This window comes from Oncorhynchus nerka, linkage group LG10, assembly GCF_034236695.1.
Source record: "Oncorhynchus nerka isolate Pitt River linkage group LG10, Oner_Uvic_2.0, whole genome shotgun sequence".
Classification (NCBI taxonomy): Eukaryota; Metazoa; Chordata; class Actinopteri; order Salmoniformes; family Salmonidae; genus Oncorhynchus; species Oncorhynchus nerka.
This window is the reverse complement of record NC_088405.1, coordinates 31,639,146-31,663,858: the sequence shown is the minus strand read 5'-3', so window position 1 is coordinate 31,663,858 and position 24,713 is coordinate 31,639,146. Positions and strand designations below refer to the sequence as shown.

At 45.8% G+C, this 24,713-nt stretch overlaps 2 protein-coding genes across 2 annotated transcripts in view; both read left to right on the top strand.

The window, feature by feature from the left end:
* The window catches only part of LOC115135141 (zinc finger SWIM domain-containing protein 8-like), a 35,039-nt gene extending 16,537 nt beyond the window's left edge, over positions 1-18,502 (top strand). The window contains 20 exon segments of the mRNA XM_029669490.2: positions 4,900-5,007; positions 5,680-5,761; positions 6,157-6,277; positions 6,392-6,593; positions 6,661-6,836; positions 7,373-7,932; positions 7,935-9,110; positions 9,312-9,410; positions 9,588-9,712; positions 9,831-10,149; positions 10,287-10,439; positions 10,626-10,848; positions 10,967-11,256; positions 11,383-11,606; positions 11,791-12,288; positions 13,623-13,800; positions 13,995-14,198; positions 14,356-14,475; positions 14,813-14,991; positions 16,942-18,502. Of these exon segments, the coding sequence (XP_029525350.2) occupies positions 4,900-5,007; positions 5,680-5,761; positions 6,157-6,277; positions 6,392-6,593; positions 6,661-6,836; positions 7,373-7,932; positions 7,935-9,110; positions 9,312-9,410; positions 9,588-9,712; positions 9,831-10,149; positions 10,287-10,439; positions 10,626-10,848; positions 10,967-11,256; positions 11,383-11,606; positions 11,791-12,288; positions 13,623-13,800; positions 13,995-14,198; positions 14,356-14,475; positions 14,813-14,991; positions 16,942-17,145 (5,241 nt within the window). The 3' untranslated portion in view covers positions 17,146-18,502.
* A 1,577-nt stretch (positions 18,503-20,079) lies between these two features.
* Positions 20,080-24,713, top strand: part of LOC115135140 (bifunctional heparan sulfate N-deacetylase/N-sulfotransferase 2-like) — a 180,769-nt gene continuing 176,135 nt past the window's right edge. Inside the window, 1 exon segment of the mRNA XM_029669478.2 lies at positions 20,080-20,282. The gene's annotated coding sequence lies outside the window, so the exon portion shown is untranslated.

Genomic DNA, 24,713 nt, shown 5'->3' with positions numbered 1-24,713 from the left:
TTGTCATAGATTGCTAGCAACAATGACTAGAAGCTGTTGTTTGGTGAATTGTAGATGACTTGTTTCAGCTGGTTGTATTTGTTCTTAATACCATGTCTTGCTTTGAGGTGTTTTGATGCTTGTCACTACTATGCTAATATGGCTAGGGTTAGCTAGACAGCTAACCAACAACTGTAACAATGTATTTGTACAACCAACAAGTGCTTCTTGGGCAAATGTATTTGTTTTTTCCAAAACATTTGCAGACGAAATATAACTTATTTACGTGTAGTAGTAATAATCCTTTGATTGTAAGCCAACCCTGTCTGTTTTTAAGTCGTGGTTGCACTTATATCGGTTTTGTTGGTAAACATCCCTACCGTCTATATAACACATTACTGTTCGAATACATTGTATGTATTCAAATAGCCTACAGATTTGCTGTATATATGTACGGAATTGTCTATCTGTGACTCAAAGGGTGTAAGAGAGTGCTGAGGCACTATGAGTGTGTATGTGTGGGAGGCTCTGATGTCTTTGGGTGGAGGACTGTCTGTTCTCTACTGATATCACATTGTAGGTGGGTCTTGCAAGGTCTGAGTGTGTGTGTTGGCATGAACGAGTGTGTGGGCTCAGTTCAGCCTTTGACGTTATGTTCAGATGTTCTGAGATCATATGATCCCATGGCACTAAAAACGAATTATGCCATATGATCAGAATTTTTATTTTTATTTTTTATTTCACCTTTATTTAACCAGGTAGGCTAGTTGAGAACAAGTTCTCATTTGCAACTGCGACCTGGCCAAGATAAAGCATAGCAGTGTGAACAGACAACACAGAGTTACACATGGAATAAACAATTAACAAGTCAATAACACAGTAGAAAAAAAATGGGCAGTCTATATACAATGTGTGCAAAAGGCATGAGGAGGTAGGCGAATAATACAATTTTGCAGATTAACACTGGGGTGATAAATGATCAGATGGTCATGTACAGGTAGAGATATTGGTGTGCAAAAGAGCAGAAAAGTAAAAAAAAAAAAAAAAAAAAAAAAAACAGTATGGGGATGAGGTAGGTGAAAATGGGTGGGCTATTTACCAATAGACTATGTACAGCTGCAGCGATCGGTTAGCTGCTCGGATAGCTGATGTTTGAAGTTGGTGAGGGAGATAAAAGTCTCCAACTTCAGCGATTTTTGCAGTTCGTTCCAGTCACAGGCAGCAGAGTACTGGAACGAAAGGCGGCCAAATGAGGTGTTGGCTTTAGGGATGATCAGTGAGATACACCTGCTGGAGCGTGTGCTACGGATGGGTGTTGCCATCGTGACCAGTGAACTGAGATAAGGCGGAGCTTTACCTAGCATGGACTTGTAGATGACCTGGAGCCAGTGGGTCTGGCGACGAATATGTAGCGAGGGCCAGCCGACTAGCGCATACAAGTCGCAGTGGTGGGTGGTATAAGGTGCTTTGGTGACAAAACGGATGGCACTATGATAGACTGCATCCAGTTTGCTGAGTAGAGTGTTGGAAGCCATTTTGTAGATGACATCGCCGAAATCGAGGATCGGTAGGATAGTCAGTTTTACTAGGGTAAGCTTGGCGGCGTGAGTGAAGGAGGCTTTGTTGCGGAATAGAAAGCCGACTCTTGATTTGATTTTCGATTGGAGATGTTTGATGTGAGTCTGGAAGGAGAGTTTGCAGTCTAGCCAGACACCTAGGTACTTATAGATGTCCACATATTCAAGGTCGGAACCATCCAGGGTGGTGATGCTAGTCGGGCATGCGGGTGCAGGCAGCGATCGGTTGAAAAGCATGCATTTGGTTTTACTCGCGTTTAAGAGCAGTTGGAGGCCACGGAAGGAGTGCTGTATGGCATTGAAGCTCGTTTGGAGGTTAGATAGCACAGTGTCCAATGACGGGCCGAAAGTATATAGAATGGTGTCGTCTGCGTAGAGGTGGATCAGGGAATCGCCCGCAGCAAGAGCAACATCATTGATATATACAGAGAAAAGAGTCGGCCCGAGAATTGAACCCTGTGGCACCCCCATAGAGACTGCCAGAGGACCGGACAGCATGCCCTCCGATTTGACACACTGAACTCTGTCTGCAAAGTAATTGGTGAACCAGGCAAGGCAGTCATCCGAGAAACCGAGGCTATTGAGTCTGCCGATAAGAATATGGTGATTGACAGAGTCGAAAGCCTTGGCGAGGTCGATGAAGACGGCTGCACAGTACTGTCTTTTATCGATGGCGGTAATGATATCGTTTAGTACCTTGAGCGTGGCTGAGGTGCACCCGTGACCGGCTCGGAAACCAGATTGCACAGCGGAGAAGGTACGGTGGGATTCGAGATGGTCAGTGACCTGTTTGTTGACTTGGCTTTCGAAGACCTTAGATAGGCAGGGCAGGATGGATATAGGTCTATAGCAGTTTGGGTCCAGGGTGTCTCCCCCTTTGAAGAATCAAAAAATTACATTGATCTTAAACTCTGCAAATCCTCATATTTGTTTTCCACTGGGGAACAACCCGATCTCTCTCTTTCTGTCTCATTCTATGTAATTATCTGTCCTGGAGAGAGCCTAGTCTCCCATAGCCATACCCCCACTCCCTGCTGTGTAGGTCTTCTCCCACTTCCGACTGTCAGCTGTTCTGTGGCTGTGGCACGCACACACACACACCTCCATAGCTTTCTTGTGACCTTTTATCAGGCGCACATGGACCCTCATTAACCATTATTGTATTGAATGGAATTGAATAGCTGTAAAGTAATTAACATCTCTCAGGCCCAGATGGGAGGCCGGCCTTTTCACCCTCTCTGTGAAAGTGGATATTGAAAACCTGTCGCCCTAGGTGACGCCATTCTCGCAAAGCCATGGGGGCTATGTTATGCTTAGACCTTTCCAGTTATTCAGTCCACTTACTTGCCATAAGAGGTGACATTTTGTTATGACAAAAGAGCGATGCAGTAGTCAAAACAGATTTAATCACTCCAAATACTCAGCAGGGAATGCAACAGTTGCCACGTCCCTCTCATGGGTTGGACATCAAATCATGAGAGGTCTTCAAAGGAATGCTGCTACAGGTATTGTGAGAAATACAGACCCACTAGTGCAGTTTTTTGGGGGGGGGGTTGTGTTAAAAGGGGGAACCGTAGGGTGTAGCTTTGAAATAATACATTATTAATAACCATTTTTTTTTATTTCCTGAAATTCCGTGTCTCCTGAGAGCATGATCACACGGTGTGTCAGAATATAGGCACTGTGCTTTCAACAAGAAGTTGTCTAAATGTGTATCTTCTCAGACATACATCCACAGACTGAACCCACAGGTCTGTGTCTTCCTGTTCCTCTCAAGGGCGCTTGATCACATATACAGGCACGCACACACACATACAGGCACGCACACACACATACGCACGCACACAGTTCAACTTGAGTGTGCTCAATTAGTTGCACATTATGAAACCACTCCAGCAGAACCACGCGATAAATACCAAGCACACACACACCTCAGCACAGAACTCTTGACTGTTAAGTGTGTAAAGCAATGCACATTAACACCCCTAAAGAACTGATCCATCTGTTATAACCTCTGACGATCTCAAAGTATTTTATTCTGAAATGTTTTGGTCAGAGATCAGCAGAAGATCGTCACCGAAAGGTTGGGGGTTAGGGGGAGTGTGTTGGCAATGGGCATATCTGCTGCTGATGTATAATCCTATTAATGAGTTTGGAATGGGGAGAGGCTATACGTCTGGTGCCCAAATGGATGACGTTTGTCTGCCAAGCAAGAGTCGAGTGGAGATGAACGGACTCAGTTCAGTTTAGCCAGTCGTCCCGATAATCCCTTCTCAGCAAGCTAGCTAGTTTATTTTTGTGGCTAGGAACTTCGGCGAGAATTTGGAACTTGTCTGTCGAAATTGGGACTTGGGAGTGTTTAGAATCATTCTGTTTTTATTGGAGTAATTGTTATGTTTATTTTTTTATTATTTGAATATAACGTTAGACATTAATTCCGTAGTTGTACATTTTCAGGTGAAAATCACGACAAATGTTGCGCTTTAGCTGTCACCCTGGCCGTATATTGGCTAAACTATCTAGCTACTTCCCTCTCCTTACTGTGGCAAGCGGGAGCGAAGGACACTGTGCCCCGTGTTGCCGGTTTTCAGCGCAAATCTCCCCATTGAGCAGAATAGGCTGTATCACTGTGACATCCAGATGGTTACTACCAATACGTTATTTCTCATGTAGGCTGCTATCCTACTCAAAATAAAATGAAGTGGGATGGAACAAATTGGAGATGGTGACCAATACTAAAGGTTATTTCTCCCTCGCCCTTCAAAATACACATCACTTCCTTTCATAAGTTTTAACTAGCACCATGCTGTTGCCAGCATAAACGAAGGGCATATCAGAACGACTCTCGACTCTCAGCTGTGCGACACACTTCATCCATTTAGGCACCAGGCATGTCCGTATAGCCTCTCCCCATGAAATGTTCTTTAGCAGGCTATTAGAGCACAAGCATGCCGCTGTCCCTCCCTATCTTGCTGTTTGTGCTATTTACCCTAAAACATACTCGGCCCATCATCATTATATCATCCCCTCTGTTCCTTTCTCTTGTCTCCATCCCGGGCCAGGAATCCCAAGTGTTTCTGCTCACCACACAGTAGTAGCAGACCACCTCTCTCTCTCTTTCCCGTCTCTCTAGTCTTATTTTAATGTGAGGTATATTATAACCACTTTCTGTTGTAGTGGTGTCTTGTACTGTATGACCCCCGAACTTGAAGTTTGTTGCACACCTACATTTCAGTTTATATTTTAATTCTCTGCATTTAAACTCAGTGTGTGAACAGGAAACCGAGCAAGGTGAGATACTAAATGTACACTAATACCTGTCACTCCTTTGTTTGTCTGCCAGGCGTCTGCAGTGTGCTTGCGAGCCCCCGTGTCAGAGTCCCTGTCCCGGCTGCAGAGGGACCAGCTGCAGAAGTTTGCCCAGTACCTCATCAGTGAGCTTCCCCAACAGGTCAGACTGTCGCACCACACTAACTGGTTAGATTATCTGCTAGCTTCACTTCAGGAATAATGGGTTTGCTAGGTATCTCAATGTGGAGGGTCATCATAACTAGGAGGCAAGTTCCAACCACTGAAAGTTACATTCAAATGTGTAAATTGTATTAGCAAAGCCATATATTGTGCATCGAATCCTTGACACATTTCTCAATCCCTTTAGGCTCTTCAAAAACATTTAGATAATGTTGTTTATCTACTGAAGATCACCAATAGTTGCAAAAATACATTCAGTTGAATGTGTGAACAATGTTGTCCTACCTCCCAGTGGCTAGGTCTGTAGAGGTAGCTATGCTCCGCCTCTAACATGCCCAGTCTCAATACTCCCTTTGTCTGCCCCCTGTGCTACTGGGATAAAGAACACACAGTAGTTGCATTGTCTCCTTATGTATTACAGTCAATAGTGCAGTGTTGGTCAGTGTAATGTTACTCAGCTCTAAGGCCAACTGTATTTCTTAGCTGTAATTAGAGCCTTGTGTTCAAAACGTAGGATTTAACAAGTAGCCATGAGAAGCTATGCCCCAACCCTGAAACAATGGCGAAACCCATTGTCATAACCTATCATTAATGGATCTGAAACAGATTCTATCATACTCATTAAAACTGATCTGTTATTTTTCTCCTCCAGATTTTGCCCACAGCCCAGAGGCTTCTGGATGAGCTCCTGTCCTCCCAGTCCACAGCCATCAACACAGTGTGTGGGGCTCCCGGTACGCCCTGCCAGCCTGCACTTCTGTTTGCCTCCTGCAGGGGGCAGTCTCTACTTATCTCTCACAAGGGTTCATAATGTGATCGGAGACAATGATAATGAGTCAAAGTGCTGTGTATTGTATGGGGTGTAACTCACCACATCCGCCACCAATATGAGATAGGGGTTGCGTCCCACACCCACAACTGTAGATAGTGCAAATGGTAGAGAGATGCCTGAGGGCGTTTTGCTCATTTGTATATATGTGTGGTTTGAGCATGCTATAAAGTGGTTCAGATGGCCCTCACATGACATGTTTCCCAATTATCAGCTTAAATCAGCATCTTGACATTTCCTGTATGTTTGTTGTATTGCATTTCTCTGGCTTTGTGTTTACTCCCTGTCTCCTGTGTACAGACCCCACTGCTGGCCCCTCAGCCTCTGATCAGAGCACCTGGTATCTAGATGAGTCTACGCTCAGTGACAACATCAAGAAGACTCTGCACAAGTTCTGTGGCCCCTCTCCTGTTGTCTTCAGGTAAGACAGAGACTGGCATAGTCAAAGGCAACAGGTATATTAAGGAGAGGACGCAGGTAATGTGTGGAAGTATACTTGCTAACCTGTGTGTGTGCTCCCTCTCTCCCGGTGCAGTGACGTCAACTCCATGTACCTGTCATCCACGGAGCCTCCGGCGGCGGCAGAGTGGGCATGTCTGCTGAGGCCGCTGAGGGGGCGGGAGCCCGAGGGGATCTGGAACCTCCTTTCCATCGTCAGGGAGATGCTCAAGAGGAGAGACAGCAACGCTGCACCCCTACTAGAGATCCTCACTGAGCAGTGTCTCACTTATGAACAGGTAACCCACACATTACATACATACTTATTCACACATGATAGGACAGAGGTGACTGTTCTCTCCGCAGATCATTGGCTGGTGGTACAGTGTGCGTACTTCGGCATCCCACAGCAGTGCCAGCGGGCACACGGGGCGCAGCAACGGGCAGTCAGAGGTGGCAGCCCACGCCTGCGCCAGCATGTGTGATGAGATGGTCGTCCTGTGGAGGCTGGCTGTCCTAGACCCCACCATGAGCCCTCATAGGTGAGGTCACTTCCCTTTCTGTCTAACACTTACTTAGCATTGGATCAACTAGAATAGTGTCTAATACTGACAACACAGCACTCCTCCTGTCTCTCTTACCTTCAATTAAATTCTCACTTTCACAACCCATCCCAGGTCTATATCTGTCTGCGTTGGGTTGATATACACTCTTTTGAGGCTCTGTTAAGTTCATCTGGTTAGAGCAGTAAGTGTTTGGGACATTGAGTGTATTAGACCAGGGCATCCTCCTGATTCACTGTGCCCTGATTGCTGCTTGGCTTTTAGAGTGCTATGTGGGCTCACTCGACACTGTGTTAAATTAGCTCTTTGAGACGCAATGACAGAAAGCGAAATAAGGAACAACAGTGTCAGTTTCTTGCAGAAAGCTCTTTGTGTGTGTGTCTTTCAGTTAGTGGCAATTATGAGAATAATGGTGTGTGTGCTTGTTTGTTACTATCGTCTCTGCTCTGTGGCCCTTGTTTCCTGGACTGACTATAACAATGTGTGTCTACGTTTCTTTTTACACCATCCCATAGGCGTTTGGAGCTGGCTGCCCAGCTCAAGCAGTGGCATCTGAAAGTGATTGAGATCGTGAAGCGAGGACAACACCGCAAGTCCCTGGACAAACTGTTCCAGGGCTTCAAGCCAGCCGTGGAGTCCTGCTACTTCAACTGGGAGGTGGCCTACCCACTGCCAGGCATCACCTACTGCAGTGCAGACAAGAAGAGCGCTTCCTTCTGCTGGGCCAGGGCAGTGCAGCAGCAGAGAGGGGCCAAGGCTGGCCTGGCTGGAGACCCCCCTGAACCTGGAGGAGGGAGATCTGGCAGCTCTGAGGGAGGTGGGGGAGACTACAAGGGCAGAAGTCCCCAACAAGAAGTGGCGGTCAGGCCCAAAGAGACCATCGTGAGCAAGAGGAAGGGGTTGTCGGCTGGGGGCGGAGGAGGGGTCCTAGTGCGGCTAGGGGGCAGTGTGTCTCTCTCTCTAGAGGAGGGCAGTAGTAAGGGGATGTACAAAGGCGCAGGTTCCTCCTCGTCCACTGGGAGCAAGGCTAAGATAGCCCAGGGGGGCAAGTCGTCCTCTGGGGGATCAGGAGTGGTAGGGGAAAACACCAAGCGGCCAAGCGGCGCACCAGTAGTGAGGACAGCTCCCTCGAGCCTGACATGGCCGAGCTGAACCTGGATGATGGCTCCAGTCTGGCACTGGGTGCTGAGGCCAGCAACACCTTTGACTTCACGCCCCCACCGCCCGAGATGCTGCCCTCACCAAGCCCGCTACTCAGAGAGCCACACAAATACAGTGGGGGAGGGAAAGGGGCTGGAAACACGCCCAAGGAGCGTGCCTTCGAGGGCAAACGGGCCACCCTTGCTGCCACCCTGCCTGCCACTGAATCCCAGCCCGCCTTCCCCACCAAAGAGAACGCTGCTGTCATCGTGGAAGCAGCCATTGCCGTGGTGAATGTGGAGGCGGAGATGAATGGAAATGAGGAGGTGGCCATCGCTGGAGATGCTCGGCCTTCTACCTCGGTTGTTACCGTGACTGCAGCTGCCACCAAGTCACCGCATGATGGCCGCCGAGAACCTGGCACTGGAGCCGTAGCACTGCCCAATCAGGCCCCAGAGGGAGCAGCAGGAGACCCTGTAGGAGAGGATGACTACCAGGCCTACTTTCTGAATTCAGCTAATGAGGAGGGGGCAGAGAGAGTGTCGGAGAACAACAATGAGGAGGAACCAGACATCTTTGCTGGGATCAAGCCACTGGAGCAGGAGGGCCAGATGGAGGTGTTGTTTGCGTGTGCAGAGGCCCTCCACGCTCACGGCTACAGCAACGATGCCTGCAGACTGGCAGTGGAGCTGGCCGGAGACCTGCTGGCCAACCCTCCAGACCTGAAGGTAGAGCAGCCCCAGACCAAGGGCAAGAAGAGCAAGGTGTCCACCAGCAGGCAGACCCAGGTGGCCACTAACACGTTGGTTAAGACCTCCTTCCTGCTGACGGTGCTGAGCGAGAGGCTGGAGCTCCACAACCTGGCCTTCAGCACGGGTATGTTCTCTCTTGAGCTGCAGAGGCCCCCAGCCTCCACCAAGGCCCTGGAGGTCAAGCTTGCTTACCAGGAGTCAGAGGTGGTGGCTCTGCTGAAGAAAATCCCTCTGGGCCTGGTGGAGATGACGTCCATACGGGACAGGGCCGAGCAGCTCCGAGATGGGAACTTCTGTGACTACAGGCCTGTCCTGCCCCTCATGCTGGCCAGCTTCATATTTGATGTGCTGTGTACCCCAGGTGAATCTTGCTACACATTTTTAATTCGCCATGTTTTTTCCTTCCACATTGAGATTCTGTTTGAGCTCACACACTACATACACAGATATATAACGTTTACTTGATAATTGATCTGAATTACACATCATGCAGTCATCACACAAGTGAGACTTCCAGTCATTTATATTTCACCTAGTCCCCCTCTCTATCTTGTTTGTACAGTTGTGTCCCCCACAGGTTCCCGTCCGCCTAGCCGTAACCGGAACAACGAGATGCCTGGAGATGAGGAGCTGGGCTTTGAGGCGGCTGTAGCAGCACTGGGTAAGTTCAACCACAAGGTTTTTTGCATTTACACCTTCAGAAAGAGGTAGGTGCCATTTAGTGGTTCCGTGTTGAGGTTAGTGATACTTAAATAGGAAAACGTCCCGGTGCTAGTTTGGCTTAGAAACAGATGAACTCTTTTGCTTCGGTCTTCATCTTTCTAACCCCCTGGTGTAGGTATGAAGACCACAGTGAGCGAGGCAGAGCATCCTCTGCTGTGTGAGGGGACCAGGAGAGAGAAAGGAGACTTGGCTCTGGCCCTCATGATCACATACAAGGATGACCAGAGCAAGCTGAAAAAGGTAGACCTTCTGCACTGTGGCCAGTAGAATAACTAGTTACCAATAAACATATTAATGCATTTTTTTGAATGTATTGTATGGCTTGTGGATGACTCTCCCTCACTCTCTGACCTTCCAGATCCTGGACAAGCTGCTGAACAGAGAGAGCCAGACCCACAAGCCCCAGACCCTGAGCTCTTTCTACTCCAGCAAGCCAGCTGCCAGCAGCCAAAGGAGCCCGTCCAAGCACACTGCCCACACTGCTCACGGACACGGAGGTGCCACAGGAGGGGTGTCCAAACATGCCCCCAACGCCACAGCTGCAGCCGGGTCCTCCTCCTCCTCCTTGCAAGCGGTGGCTGCTGGGGGGGCGGCAGGACAGCAGGCAGGTCTGGCGGGCAGTGGGGTGCAGAACAATTCCACAGCCGGAGAGTGTGTCAGTGAGGCCAGAGAGCAAGGTGAGGCACAGACGACAGGTGTTACCCTACCTATGCGAAACAGATTTGTTGAAAATGGAAGGAATTGTTTTAATCCAACTCTGTTGCTACTGTTTAGATGTAAAACTTATTCAGTACTTAACTTATTGTCTTAGCAGATGGCGTCCAGCCTGCGTCATGTGACCAGCCGAGTGAGGCTGTCCCATTCAAGCCAGAGGGCACAGTGCCGAGCCGCTTGGCGCTGGGAGGACGGGGGGCATACAGCGGGCGCTGCTGGGGCTCTCCTGTCCGCCAGAAGAAGAAACACACAGGTAACCATGACAACCCCACCTAAACCTCAGATTAAGACACTGTCTGTCTCTCAAATAACAGCCTATACTGTATAGTGTGCACTGCATTTGAACAGGGTGTATTGTATGGCTCGAATGGCCATCTAGAGGTAGTATTGACACGTGGCTGACTAGATAGAAGTTTGAGTTTTAAGTGTTTTGTCCCAGGCATGGCGAGTATCGACAGCAGTGCTCCTGAGACCACCTCAGACAGCTCCCCCACCCTTAGTCGACGCCCGCTCAGAGGGGGCTGGGCTGCAGCTTCCTGGGGGAGGGGCCAAGACAGTGACAGCATCAGCAGCTCCTCTTCTGATTCGTTAGGCTCCTCCTCATCCAGTGGCTCTCGCAGGGCTGGAGGCGGAGCTAGGGCAAAGAGCACAGACACCAGCAGGTGAGTGACGTCTACATATTCTATACACGTGTTGATGCCATCTGATTATTGGAGAACTCAACTAAGGTATTCACAAAAATATGCTAATTGAACATTCCTCTTCTCGCCCCACTCTTAGATATAAAGGGCGTCGTCCCGAGTGCCATGCACCACATGTGCCCAACCAACCGTCGGAGGCGGCGGCCCACTTCTATTTCGAGCTGGCCAAGACCGTGCTGATCAAGGCCGGGGGCAACAGCTCCACCTCCATCTTCACCCAGCCCTCAGCCAGTGGAGGCCACCAGGGGCCCCACCGCAATTTGCACCTCTGTGCCTTTGAGATCGGCCTGTACGCCCTAGGCCTGCACAACTTTGTCTCACCTAACTGGCTCTCCAGGACCTACTCCTCCCACGTCTCCTGGATCACAGGTGAGGAGCTTTATTTTTCTCTCTCCTTTCTCATCGGGATAGGTCACCCCAAAAGCGAAGTTTTTTCTTTCATAGTCCATGAGACAGTAGTAGCTATAATGAATGTCTCTCCCTCTTCCCCTCCAGGCCAGGCCATGGAGATCGGCAGTGCTGCCCTCAACATCCTGGTGGAATGCTGGGACGGGCACCTTACCCCTCCCGAGGTGGCATCACTGGCCGACAGAGCATCACGGGCGCGGGACCCCAACATGGTTCGCGCTGCGGCTGAGCTGGCCCTAAGCTGCCTGCCCCATGCACACGCCCTCAACCCCAATGAGATCCAGAGGGCCCTGGTGCAGTGCAAGGAACAGGTACATGTCCGGTACTCTTCAGTTCTGCAGAAGACACATCGGACTACTCATGTAGGCTGGGCATCCTTTTATTCTTTTACCCTTTTATCCATTTTCTCTCTAAAATGCACTTTTCCCCCTAAATCTCCTCATCCTTTCTTCTCTCTCTCTTTTCTTCACCTCCTCCCCGCCTCTCTCTCTGCAGGACAACGTGATGCTAGAGAAAGCCTGTATGGCTGTAGAGGAGGCAGCCAAGGGGGGTGGTGTGTACCCTGAGGTTCTGTTTGAGGTGGCCCACCAGTGGTACTGGCTCTATGAGCAGACAGTAGGCGGGGGGTCAGGGGCCCAGCGTGAAGGCCCGGGACGCTGTGGGGCCAACGGTGGAGCTGGAAGGAGGCCCCCAGAAATGGGCCATGGTGTAATGGACAACATTGGCAACATGGATTCCTCCGGCGTCGCCACGGTGACGGCCTCAGTGACAGCAGCGGCTGTGGTGCCCGTCATCTCTGTGGGCTCCACCATCTACCAATCACACGCCCTTCCCGGCTCGGCCATGGCCCACCCCCACACCCAGGGCCTGCACCCCTACACCACCATCCAGGCCCACCTACCCACAGTCTGCACCCCCCAGTACCTGGGGCACCCACTGCAGCATGTCCCCCGCCCCACTGTATTCCCCGTGTCAGGGGGTGCCTACCCACAGGTAAGAGGACTGTCTGGAGGGAGGGAGGGCAGGAAGACAAGGAGATACTGATAAGATGGGCTGAGGGAGAGATAGTAGGGGAGAAGAATTCGATAAGAGATGGACATGGAGATGGCAATAAGAGTCAAATTGAAATAACAACAAAAATATTTAACTAGGTAAGTCAGTTAAATTCTTAATTTACAATGCCGGCCAAACCCTCCCCTAACCCGGACGACGCTGGGACAATTGTGTGCCACTCTATGGGACTCCCGATCATGGCCGGTTGTGATACAGCCCGGGATAAAACCAGGGTCTGTAGTGATGCCTGTTGCACTGAGATGCAGTGCCTGAGACCGCTGCGCCACTTGGTACTTACTATCACAAATAAACTCAGAAATAGGCTGGTTGAGAATCATTACTATGACTTCCAGTGAAACACTGTGCTGATAGTTGTTACTTCTTAAGTAGCTTCCATCTACTTCTTAAGTAGCTTCCATCAACTTTGCTTCACACTAGATGCAAGCCTTCTCTCAGTCCCTAGAACATCACAGAGAATATCAGATGGTAGAGACTGCTCCACCCCGTTTGGAACTCACAAGATCCATTTGAAAATGAGACGGTGAATCTGGAGACTAACGCACAGTTTTGCATTCCCTTTATTTAATTTCTATTATTGGTATTTTTTATTACAACTTTGATTTCATACACCTGTTTCTGTATATTGTATTTTATGAACTTTTTGGTTTCATTAAAAACTTGTGACAGTTTTTTACAGTATAAAATTGAGATGGGGGGGGCAGAAAGATGTACCGACAACATTGACACTGAGTTTCAAGGCGACTCAACTAGACAACTGGACCACTGCCAAGTGATCAGTATGCACCGGTGTACCCATAGTGTTTGACTTCAAAAATAGCAATTTCTCAAGCAATAATTTTGCTAGGGCTGTTTGGGAGTGGTCTGAGTGGGGAGGGGAACACTGAAAACTAGCTGTTATTGGAATAAAGGTTTGGAACTCTCTTTAATATTGTCACCAGGCAAAACTCCATGCCACCACAACAGGCTGAAATTCCAGGCAGTCTTTTCAAACAGCTCTTACACTAAAAGGGAATTGTCACCAATTTCATACTACTATTCCAACTTCATAGTTTGAAAATGTATATAAAACACAGAAAAATCAAATTTTTGACTGCACTGTGCCTTTAAGCCCATGACCATTGTCTTTCGTCACTCCGTGTTGCTCGTCCCTCAGTGCAGACGAATGTCACAATATCTGGCATAGGACAGTGTCCCAGGACTGCAACAGAGAATAGCATCTAACTAATTTTAAGTGTGTCTGTGTGCCCTCTCAGGGAATGCACCCGGCCTTTATCGGTGCCCAGTACCCGTTCTCAGTGGCCACTGGCCCCCATCCGCCCATGGCAGCGACAGCGGTCACCTTCCCCGGTGTTCCCGTGCCGTCCATGACCCAGATCGCCGTCCACCCCTATCACACCGAGACCGGCCTGCCTCTTAGCACCACTGTAGCAGGTGAGCAGAGACCTCTGCTGTGGGTGTGTGCATGCACGTCTTTGTCCCTTGTATGTCTATAGATGTAAAATAATAATCTATTTAGCCCATGTAAGTGTGTGTATAGTGGATGGTTCACGTTTGATAGCAGAAGTTGTTAAAAAAAGAAGTTTGAACTTGGATGTTTTATAATGGACTCTCTATGGCACTCTCAGGAGCCGCATCTTTTTCCCCTTTCTATCCAGTAGGTGGCGTCCATTCAGGCGCCACAATCCAGGCCATTCAGGGTTCATCTCTTCCTGGAATGTCTTCTCAGCCTGTCTCATTGGTCAGCGCCCCCTTCCCATCTGAAGACGAGCAGCATAGCCAGCCAATCAGCCAGCAGGGCCTTCACTACCTGCACTCAGCATACAGAGTTGGTGAGGAACAACCATTCTTTTAAGTGTCCATGATAAACATATCTAGATGGTATAAGCACTGGGAATATCAGTTTAATCATTTTCTATGGTTAAGCTTTTTATTCAAACTAATTGGTGGTGTTGATAACTGTGATATTTGACCCTGACTCTTTGATAGGCATGGTAGCATTGGAGATGCTGGGCAGGAGGGCTCACAACGACCACCCCAATAACTTCTCCCGCAGCCCCCCATACACAGAGGACGTCAAGTGGCTCCTGGGCCTGGCTGCACGGCTAGGTGAGAAAGGGCAGGGGTGAAGAGGGCATTCTGCAGGCATCTTTGATTCTAGTGGTTGTTTGATCTATTACGGTGTTTTGGGAATTATAGATTTGAATTATTGATACACCAGCATAATGGTATCTGGTGGTTTACGAAGGTGAGGACTACAGTTGAATGCTAAGTAAGACACATAATCAGAAATATCGATATCGGAGCACTGCATTTTCTGTGTATGTTGAGAGGATTTTACTGAAATGACAGGGTACTCTGCCAGAATTCAAAGTAGAACATATGTTAGCCATAGACTTTTATGTCATTAAATACTAAATGTTCCCGGTTCTCCCATCCTCTCCAGGGGTGAACTACGTGTACCAGTTCTGTGTGGGTGCGGCTAAGGGCGTGCTCAGCCCCTTTGTCCTTCAGGAGATCATCATGGAGGCTCTCCAGAGACTGAACCCCGCCCACATCCATGCCCACCTCCGCACGCCTGCCTTCCACCAACTGGTGCAGCGCTGCCAGCAGGCCTACCTACAGGTAACACCAGGGTCCAGGCTGCAAACTACCCTCTAGATCCTTCCCTTAGCCCCTTCAACAGGCCTATTGACAGGTAACACCAGAGCCTAGGCCGCAAACAACCCCTAGCCATTTGGCCAGGTATGTATAAGCTATGTGGTGAATGGTGATGGCTTCACCTAGTCTTCCAAGACTTAGGTGTGGGCAATATGGCAAAAATATCCCCTATCAAGTTATTTCAGATCTGTAAACAGCTAAGGGGCTCACATCTCACCAGTACATACAAATACAGCAGCCACAAAGCTCTTTGGTAAACACCATGGACCTCATATCCTGAGCGTACATGTTGACTGTCCCCTTGGTTAAAAGTGTATAACACAACCACATTTTTATATCAGGATACTAGGTTAGAAACTGATCAGAGTGGGTCTATTCTGTGTATTGGCAGGGCAGGGGGAGTATTATCTTGGGGAGGAGAAGGAGAGTGAGCGTTTCTCACAGCTTACATAAATAGTTGATGAAGTCAGAGTGCTACACACCGTGGAGAAGGGAGACTCATGAGTGCATCCACTGGATAGCCTGCTCTGATGGGGAAGCGGCTAACCGGCTGTGACAGTTGCGAAGCTGAAAGGCATGTTGCCCCCTGGAGATTCTGTACTTGCTCACATGCACATGCATGTGCACACTGAATTCCTTGCTTCCTTGCTGCGGTTTGAGTCACTGTCCTTCTACTTTAAACGAGGCTAGATAAAACCGCTGTGTTGGCTTTAAAGGTGAATGTTCAAATTCTCACTTTGTAAAGTGTAACACACACCTCTTCCTATTTGACCCAGTGTCAGCTCACTTTCTCTTATCTGAATGATGTGTTATTTCTACACAAACTTGTACACACACTCTCACACACGTGTGTGTGTGTGTGTGTGCTGGCACATTTGTTGATGTCCGCTGACAATATCAGCGCGACACAGGCTCTCCACTCTTTCTCATCAGGCAGTTAATGAGATGAGGTATCTGGGGGTTGTACTCAAGAGGAAATGTACCATGACTGACAATGAATCATTTCCTCAGTCACTGAAAGGGAATGAATTCCATATGCTGGATGTCTTGTGATGTCTTTCTCTGGAATTGGTTCTCCACTCCCCCTTAGAACACATCCTGTTCATATTAAACTCGGGTAAATGAGGTCAAAAGAGTAACTTTTGTGGTTCTTCTATTGAAATGACAGTCTGAAATTGCAGCAGTACCAGAGGTTAGTGTCTACCCTTTTGAGTCATACTTCATTAAACAGCACCATTGTGAGCAAACTGAAACGCTCTCTGTTTCCCATTAATAATTTAGCAATTTAACCTCATTATGATGCAGAATCTGTCCTGAGAGGTAAAAAATGAAGCACCTGCTCAAAGCTGGGAGTGAAAAGACTGAATTCTCATCACTTCATCAATGCCCTAACAAAGGGCTAACCCTGAGATGGAGGGATGTGATTAAATTAACCCATTTAAACTCCGCCTGCTAGCGCGTCTTAGTATGAAATACATTGTCCAGAAGCAGAAATATAATTTAAACCACCTAGTTAAAGGTGTCCGTATCAAGGTATACTATTAAGATAGTGGACCACATAAGGATATCTGTATCCCACCAAACACTGTTGACCAATCCATGTCTACCCCCCTAGCCCCGATATACTTGTGTAGGACTGAATGGATTGATATTCACAATGTGGCGAAGATTCCCCAGAGTCTCTCAGAGGACAAAGTGGAGCTATTACCATCCTTGTATCAGACCAATTTCCTCTGTTCATTGTGGGTAGGGTTTGGATTTGAGTAAAGAGATGATCCCTTGATGCCCCTTTGACCCATGGGTGCCCTATCTCTGAGCCTAACTTTGACATAAGTAGTAAAGTAGATGACCCTTTGGTGCCCTATTTGACTTAGTCCATCTGATTCTCTGTCCCCCTCTCCATTCCCACTGCAGTACATCCACCACCGGCTGATCCACCTGACCCCGGCCGACTACGACGACTTTGTCAACATCATCCGCAGCGCCCGTGGGGCTTTCTGCCTGACACCTGTGGGCATGATGCAGTTCAACGACGTGCTGCAAAACCTGAAGAGGGGCAAGCAGACCAAGGAGCTGTGGCAGCGCATCTCTCTGGAGATGGCCACCTTCTCCCCATGACTATGAGGGCAGTGGAGTGGGAGAGGAACGACGCTCCCACCCCACAAACCCACAGCCCTGTCGATCTCTGTCTCTTTCCATCGACCCGTAGCCCTGCATCGAACGCTCTCTCCATTCGCCTCTCAGGCCTCTCGCTCACCTCACCCATCTCCTTGTGTACCCTGATGTACACACCCTACACAGCACACAGGCAGCACAATCAACCCCCATTTCCTTTTAGATGTCATAGGTGTGTGAGACACAGAGTTTGAGGTAAGCTGAATGGAGATCAGTTTATGTAGTTTTCTATATCTGTTTGTGACTGAATTGCAGCTCCCATTTATCATGGTTCATGTCTCTTTGTAACTTCCTGTAACGTATATTCCCAACTCATGTTCATCCTCCCAACTTTCCTACCAGAAGCTGTCACGAAGGATGCTTTATGGTTGCTTGGGGTGTATAAGTTGTCATTTATTTTGTTGTTGATGTTAGTTGGTTCTTTTATTGAAACAACTGAGTAAATCAGATTCATACTGCAACATTCCTCTGTCCTGGGGGAGTGAGCCTCCACCAGTCACTACGGATCTGAATTTTAGGTATTCTGACAGTGTTTAAACAAGAAAGAAAAAAGCAAGACAAAAAACAGTTTGTTGAAATAATTGAAAAAAAATGTAATATGAAAATTATCTGAGTACGGGTGAGGATTATTTTTAGTGTTTTGTTTAATCTTTTGTTTTTGATATTTTGTATAGAATAACGTGTATGCAGAGAGGACTTTGAGAATGAGCGAGTGTTAACATGAGTTTTGTGTGGGTTACCTTTTCCAATTTAGCGGTTTGAGGTTTTGGGTCTGGAAACACAGGAGTCTGGCTGGACCAAACTCATCATTGGCCCTTTTGTAGTGGTTCAAGAGTGCAAGTGTACGGCCCCTGAGAATCTCAAGTACAATCATCCAATCAAATATCAGGATCACATAAAGGATGAGTGGACATGACATTTACATATGCCCTGCACATGTAGAATCATAAAAGTGCTATGTTCATAAAGGCTTATATGCAGACTGGGTTTCCAGGATACATCCATCAGCTGTTACTGTGGAATTCATGTCCATTGATGTTTTATAGGCGGCGTTGCCAGATCCCTGTGTTCCAAATCCACACCTCCAACCTTGCTCTGGAGCTCACGGGGTGAAGAGTGACTTAGTAGAAAATGTACTGTGATATTTTTGTATTCCTCGAAGTGTAGCTTAATTGAAAAAAAAAAAAAATTAAACATTTTGCTGATTGCAAGAAGTTGTAATTTTAGAATAATAAAAAAAAATGGATAAAGCAATACTGACATGTAGAGTTGACTTAATAAAGGTCATTCAAAACACTAATTTGCTGTAATTTTATTTTACGTGGGTCGAAAGTGCAAGTGAGTACAAAAATTGACACTTGAACCACCTATTAATGTAAATCAGAAATAGTCTTATTTATTTTAAATCCTCTGACCACTGAAACTCCAATGGGTTTGACTGGCAAAATGAAAAGGTATGACATAAAATTCATTCTTTGGTCTGTCACAGTATGACCAGGAGAGGGAACCATAGGGCAATTTATGATCGGGTTCCAGTAGTCTGGCTAATCTGAGTTCATTTCGACACTATTATAGTTAATCTTTAATTCCCAAAATTTAGTTCAAAGTGGCTTTCATGGAATGGTTCCCAAATGATGGTGGTTCATAAGACAATGCAGTTTACATGGGAAGACACATTTGCAATGTTTTACAATTGCTACACTTGCTACCTGCTCATACACCAAAGTTAGCATTTTATCAAGATTTTTGTCCTCTAGTGACCCAAGTAAAAGGAGTAGCATGGCTCAGTACTCTGCGTTGGAGAAAAATGTATGTCATGGTTCCGTATTAATTACAGAATTTTATAATGTGCAGCTTATCAAATACTAAACACAAATATCAACGCAACATGCAACAATTTCAAAGATTTGACTGAGTTACAGTTCATAGAAGGAAATCAATCAATCAGGCCCTAATCTATGGATTTCACATAACTGGGTAAGGGTGAAGCTATGAGTGGGCCTGGGAGGGCAAAGGCCCACCCACTTGGGAGCTAGGCCCAGCCAATCAGACTTAGTTTTTTATCAACAAAAGGGTTTTATTACAGACAGAAATACTCCTGTTTTATCAGCCGACCAAGTGACTGGTCAGATGATCCCGCAGGTGAAGAAACCTAATGTGGAGGTTCTTGGCTAGCATTGTTCCACTTGTTCTGTGGTTGTGAGGCCGGTTGGACGTACTGGCAAATTCTCTAAAAACAATGGAGGTGGCTTATGGTAGAGAAATTAACATTCAATCATTTGGCAACAACACTGGTTGACATTCCTGCAGTCAGCATGCCAATTGCACACTTTCTCAATTTGAGAGATCTGTGGCAATGTGTTATGTGACAAAACTGCATATTTTAGAGTGGCCTTTTATTGTCCCCAGCACAAGGTGTACCTGTATAATGATCATGCTGTTTAATCAGCTTCATGATATGCCACATCTGTCAGGTGGATGGATTATCTTGGCAAAGTAAAAAATAAAAAATAAAAACTCACTGACAGATGTAAACAAATGTGAAAGAACACAATTTGAAAGAACAGTTTTTTTGTGCATATGGAAAATTCCTGGTGTCTTGTACTTCAGCTCATGAAACCAACACTTTACATGTTGCGTTTATAGTTGTGTTTATTGTGTGTATATATAGCCCCACCTGTGAAGCTGAAAGGTAAACCTGAAAGAGGCTCAGGGGTGTTCTCTGTCCGGACAAGGGTATCATCAAACATATGTGTTATGGGGGTTAAAAACCAAGCATTATAATCGTATTAACATTAAGAATACCAACATAATTATGTTTCAAATTGGGTCATTTCAATGATTTTCCTGCGATCAGAGTCATTTCCCAAGATTAACGTTTGGATGTCCACTGTTACGAAATCTCCCTTTTGCTCGCTATGTATGGTTCATTCCGGAGTTTCGGCAGAATACATCGATTGCTGAATGAAGATGGCGGATTCACGAGCGATGCTGTCAACTAGACTTGAAACTTAAGCATTTGCATATTTTCTGTCATGGTGCATTTCATGTGGATAGCTGTCTTCCAAAGACGTACATTGGTAAGTTAAAAAAACATTAACTTGGAATATTTTGCCTGTCCTCTAACTTGAAGCCCATTGAATGTTTGCAACACTAGTTAGCCGGTAGGCTAACCTCGCAAGCTAGCTACCTATATTTCAGTGCCAGTTGGGATTGAGGATTTTCCTGTTGATTTTGTTTGAATTTTATGCGAACGACGTGGACATCTGTATTCGTGTCAGTAACGTTTTAACTATATGAAGAAAACATACCATTTGTTCAATTCCAGCAGCATGTGTTTGTTGGTTCTAGTCGGTCTAAAGAGATGCTGAAATTCTTTGCTTAGCTTATATTAAGCGGCTAGCTAGTTAGTGGTGAATCATATGACGGACTGTGTTGCATGCAAAAGTTTTTCCATAACCAGTAATCTAGCTAACATTAGTAGCTATCATTGTTATGTAATGTAACAGTAGTTAACTATAGTTTGACGAATGTATGACATTGTTTTTGTATCCAATTCTGTAATCTCTTAAATACATTTGAAAGGTGTTTTTTTTTGTTTTACATTGACGCGTTTTTTTGTTTATCTGGCGCGAGATCTGGCTCATTGTTCTGACGCGTTAACAAACGTTAACTTGTCATGACCTTTGTACTGTTAGCTTAACGTTATGCATCATCAGATGTTTCTTATAGTGTTATTAACTAATGCGTACAGTACATGTCTCCTGACCTGGTGTTTCAGGCACTGGCCGAAGGCAATGGATTTCTTGTTTAGTGTTCCTACGTCAGTTTGCTGTTTTGGTTAATCTGATTTCCCAGTTCAGTGTTGGTTACCTTCTGTGGTTAACATTTGACATTAATAAACCAGAATAAAATGGCTCCTTAGGTATTAGATAATATGGAAAGGTTTGGTTTGCCATATTTACGCCATGTTAACACTCAACTAGCCAAATCATTGCACGGTATTCCAGATATTTTGACTCTGGTAACATTGTGGAGGCGGTGGAAGAGGTTTTGCCAGGACAGGGACAAATGATTAATTGCACAAGGAACCACACGATCTCTGGTTATTGAATGAAAGTTAGTAGATTGAAGTGGTCGCCATTGATTGGTTTAGATGTGGACACCGTGGCAGAAGGAGCCACAGTAACCCTGGTGTTAAGTTATGTTTGCTCTGATAAGCAGTGTTAACTTGATAGGCTCGAAACCATTGCTTGGAATATGTCCTGAAATGTCATGTAATGCTAGTAGGGGTTAACATTTCGATCAATTTGGCTGCCGACTAACTGACCCTCATTAAGCGGTCAAGAAACGGTAAAAAAACAACATCCAAACAGTGAAATGACGTGACCAACAAAGTACTATCAGATATCTGTATATAATGAAGAGACGCTTATGTTTCCACCTTAACAATGGGAGTCGTCCCAAGGCGTGAAGGCAGGCGACAAGCGTAGGCCCAAAATAAGTCCGTATACGTTTTGGACTGATTTTGGCGAGACGGAAACCTCTCGCTTCACCTCATCCTCTCTGATACCATGCATGCATAAAAGGACCGGACATTATTAATTAACAGCTTAATGGAAACATGCAACAATAGCAAGCCTATTATCTTAGTCAAAAGACTATAGACTATTATTGAACATGTAACTCCTGTAATGAAGCAACTAATAAAACGTAATTTTCAAACATTTGCCCAAATGCAATTAATTGAAAACCGTTCTAAGCTGAGCAGTTCCATATGCGAGAGATTTAGAAAGTAGTTGCTATTAGATTCCCCCTCTATGATGGGTTTGCTAATATGACTAGGATTGTCCCTTTGGCTTCTCGACAACGAAAGTTTATATGGAAACCAATAGAACAGGAGATAAATGCTGGTTAATGGCATGACTTTGTTAGAATAATTGTCTTCACGTTTCTAGGGGTGGTTTTTCGCATAGCTACTTTGAAGCCAGGTAAAACATGCCTCATTATTTGAAGTAAAGTAAAACATTCAGGTTTCAAGCAATTGTACCGCCTCAAGCTCACATTGCAAAGTTGTGGGTGATGTGTTGATAGTCAACGGTAGGCCTATACATCCGAATGGGAGGCGCGCTTTACGAGTTGAGATTGGGAAATAAAAATAGCTCCGATTTGTTAAATGTTAAAATTACAGTTCATAAGGAAATAAAATATACCCAAATCTATGGATTTCACATGACTTGGCAGGGGCCGCAGCCATAGGCCCACCCACTGGGGAGCCAGGCCTAGCCAATCAGAATGTTTTTCCACACACAATGGCTTTATTACAGACAAATACTTCTCAGTTTCATCAGCTGTCTGGGTGGCTGGTCTCAGACGATCCTGCAGGTGAAGAAACCGAATGTGGAGGTCCTGGGCTGGTATGGTTACACGTGGTTGTAAGGCCAAATTCTCTAAAACATTGTTGGTGGCTTATGGCAGAGAAATGAACGTTAGAAATGAATGTCTGGTGGACATTCCTGCAGTCAGCATGTCAATTGCATGCTCCCTCAACTTGAGACATCGGTGGCATTGTGTTGTGACAAAACTGCTAATTTGAGTGGCCTTTTGTCCCCAGCACAAGGTGTACCTGTGTAATGATCATGCGGTTTAATCAGCTTCTTGATATGCCACACCTGTCAGGTGCATGGATTTTCCTGGCAAAGGAGAAATCCTCATTAACAGTGATATAATACAAAAGTGTGCACAAAGTATAAGGGCTCTTTGTGAATTTGGAAAATTTAACTTGGGACCAACATTTTACATATTACACTTATTTTTGTAAAGTATATTTTCAGTGGCTAACCGATTAACATTTCACCAGTAACATCCCAAAATGCTAGTGAATGAATATCTTTTCCCAATGTGCACTTTCACAATGAAACAGTAGCCTACATTCACTATCACACGCATCTAAATTTTGCTCCTCATGAAGTCTTTTTAAAAGCTGTATTTTGAAAGACTGGTACAATAAGCTGAGTCCTTGTTTCATGAGCCGCTTCAACTTGTTTCATTTTATTTTTGAGTAGAAAGCCCAATTAGTGTTGAGCTGTGGGATCAAGCCAAATTCTGTCCTCTGATCACATTACTGATGTCTGAGAACCAGGGCTGGGCCGATGTATGATTCAATCGAACATATCATAATATTTGACATTGATCTGTCATGATGTGCAAGATCATACTCTTATTTGATCTTTACAAATCATTGCAGTCTGGAATTATCTAGACATTAACAGCTCAAAATGAATATATTGGATATGGTGATATTTGGAGTAGCATATCGTAGAAGGGGTCTCCCCAAATATTGCCCAACCCTACTAAGAACCACTTTATAATTAAGACTAAGACCTGGGGGTGGCTCTGGTTTCTGCATGAAGGGTATTAAACTAGGCATTTGAAAAGTGGAAAAGGTCTAGCTTTCCCTTTTTAATGTGGCACTGGACAAACCCCATCTCACACAGCACAAGTTTCAAATGGACTGTGCAAAACTAGTTTTGTTTTCGTCATTTTTTCGTCATTTTACTTATTTTTACCCATTTTATAGAATATTATGATTGCTTTTCTGGAATCAGCAAGCATTTAGATCAGGGATGGGCAACTTTGATGGGGGTGGGGACCACCTGAAAATAATTCTGAACGGATCATGAGAGGCTGCCCTTATTTATTATTTTTGTTAATTGTGTGCGATTATACACATTCTGCCATTGGGTGTAGAGAGAATGTGGCAGTTTTAAAGCATGTTTCTGCAATTCTACAGATTCTTCCATGGAGTGGAGAGGAATGTTTGCAGGTTTTAATATATCTGATGGAGATTAACACAATCATTGGGGGCCCCTCCGGCCGGTAATTTGACCATGATAACAAGTTTAGATAATTTAGTAATCTAAAACATTTTAGCGGACATGAGCTAATTGACTCACAATAGAGTGGGCTTATCCGAGGACATTCAAAAGGGTGGCCACGTGTCTCCAGTTGTCCATCCCTGATTTAGATTGTCTTCTATTAATTAGCTGCCTAATTGAAATAGTTTCATATAAATAAGTTTGAGCGCAGACATTTCTTCCTCTGCTGGAGTTTTAGTCCAACAAGTGAAGTGCACCTGATGTTTATGCTTCTTGCTGGAATTTTATATTCATACTTTGTCATTCTGCAATTGGTCCCTAGAGTAAAGGCATAAGCCACAAGAAATGATGTGGAGCTGGCATTTAATTGCCTCATTCAACCCTGTGAGGTTCTCTGCTGACTTCATGATTTGTGGTGGTTACGATGGAATAAAGTACATTAATAACATTTATACCAGCCTACTTGGAAATTGGGCCTTGAGATTGATGCAGGGTTGCGTTGACATTTAGGAACTGAAGGGTTCAGATTCTGAGACACAGGATTTTGTGCAGATCTCAGGACACTGAATCAAATCCTGTTTCTTCCCTGGAAAATGGGAGAATGATGTTGGCAGGGGTTGAATTCCTAAACGC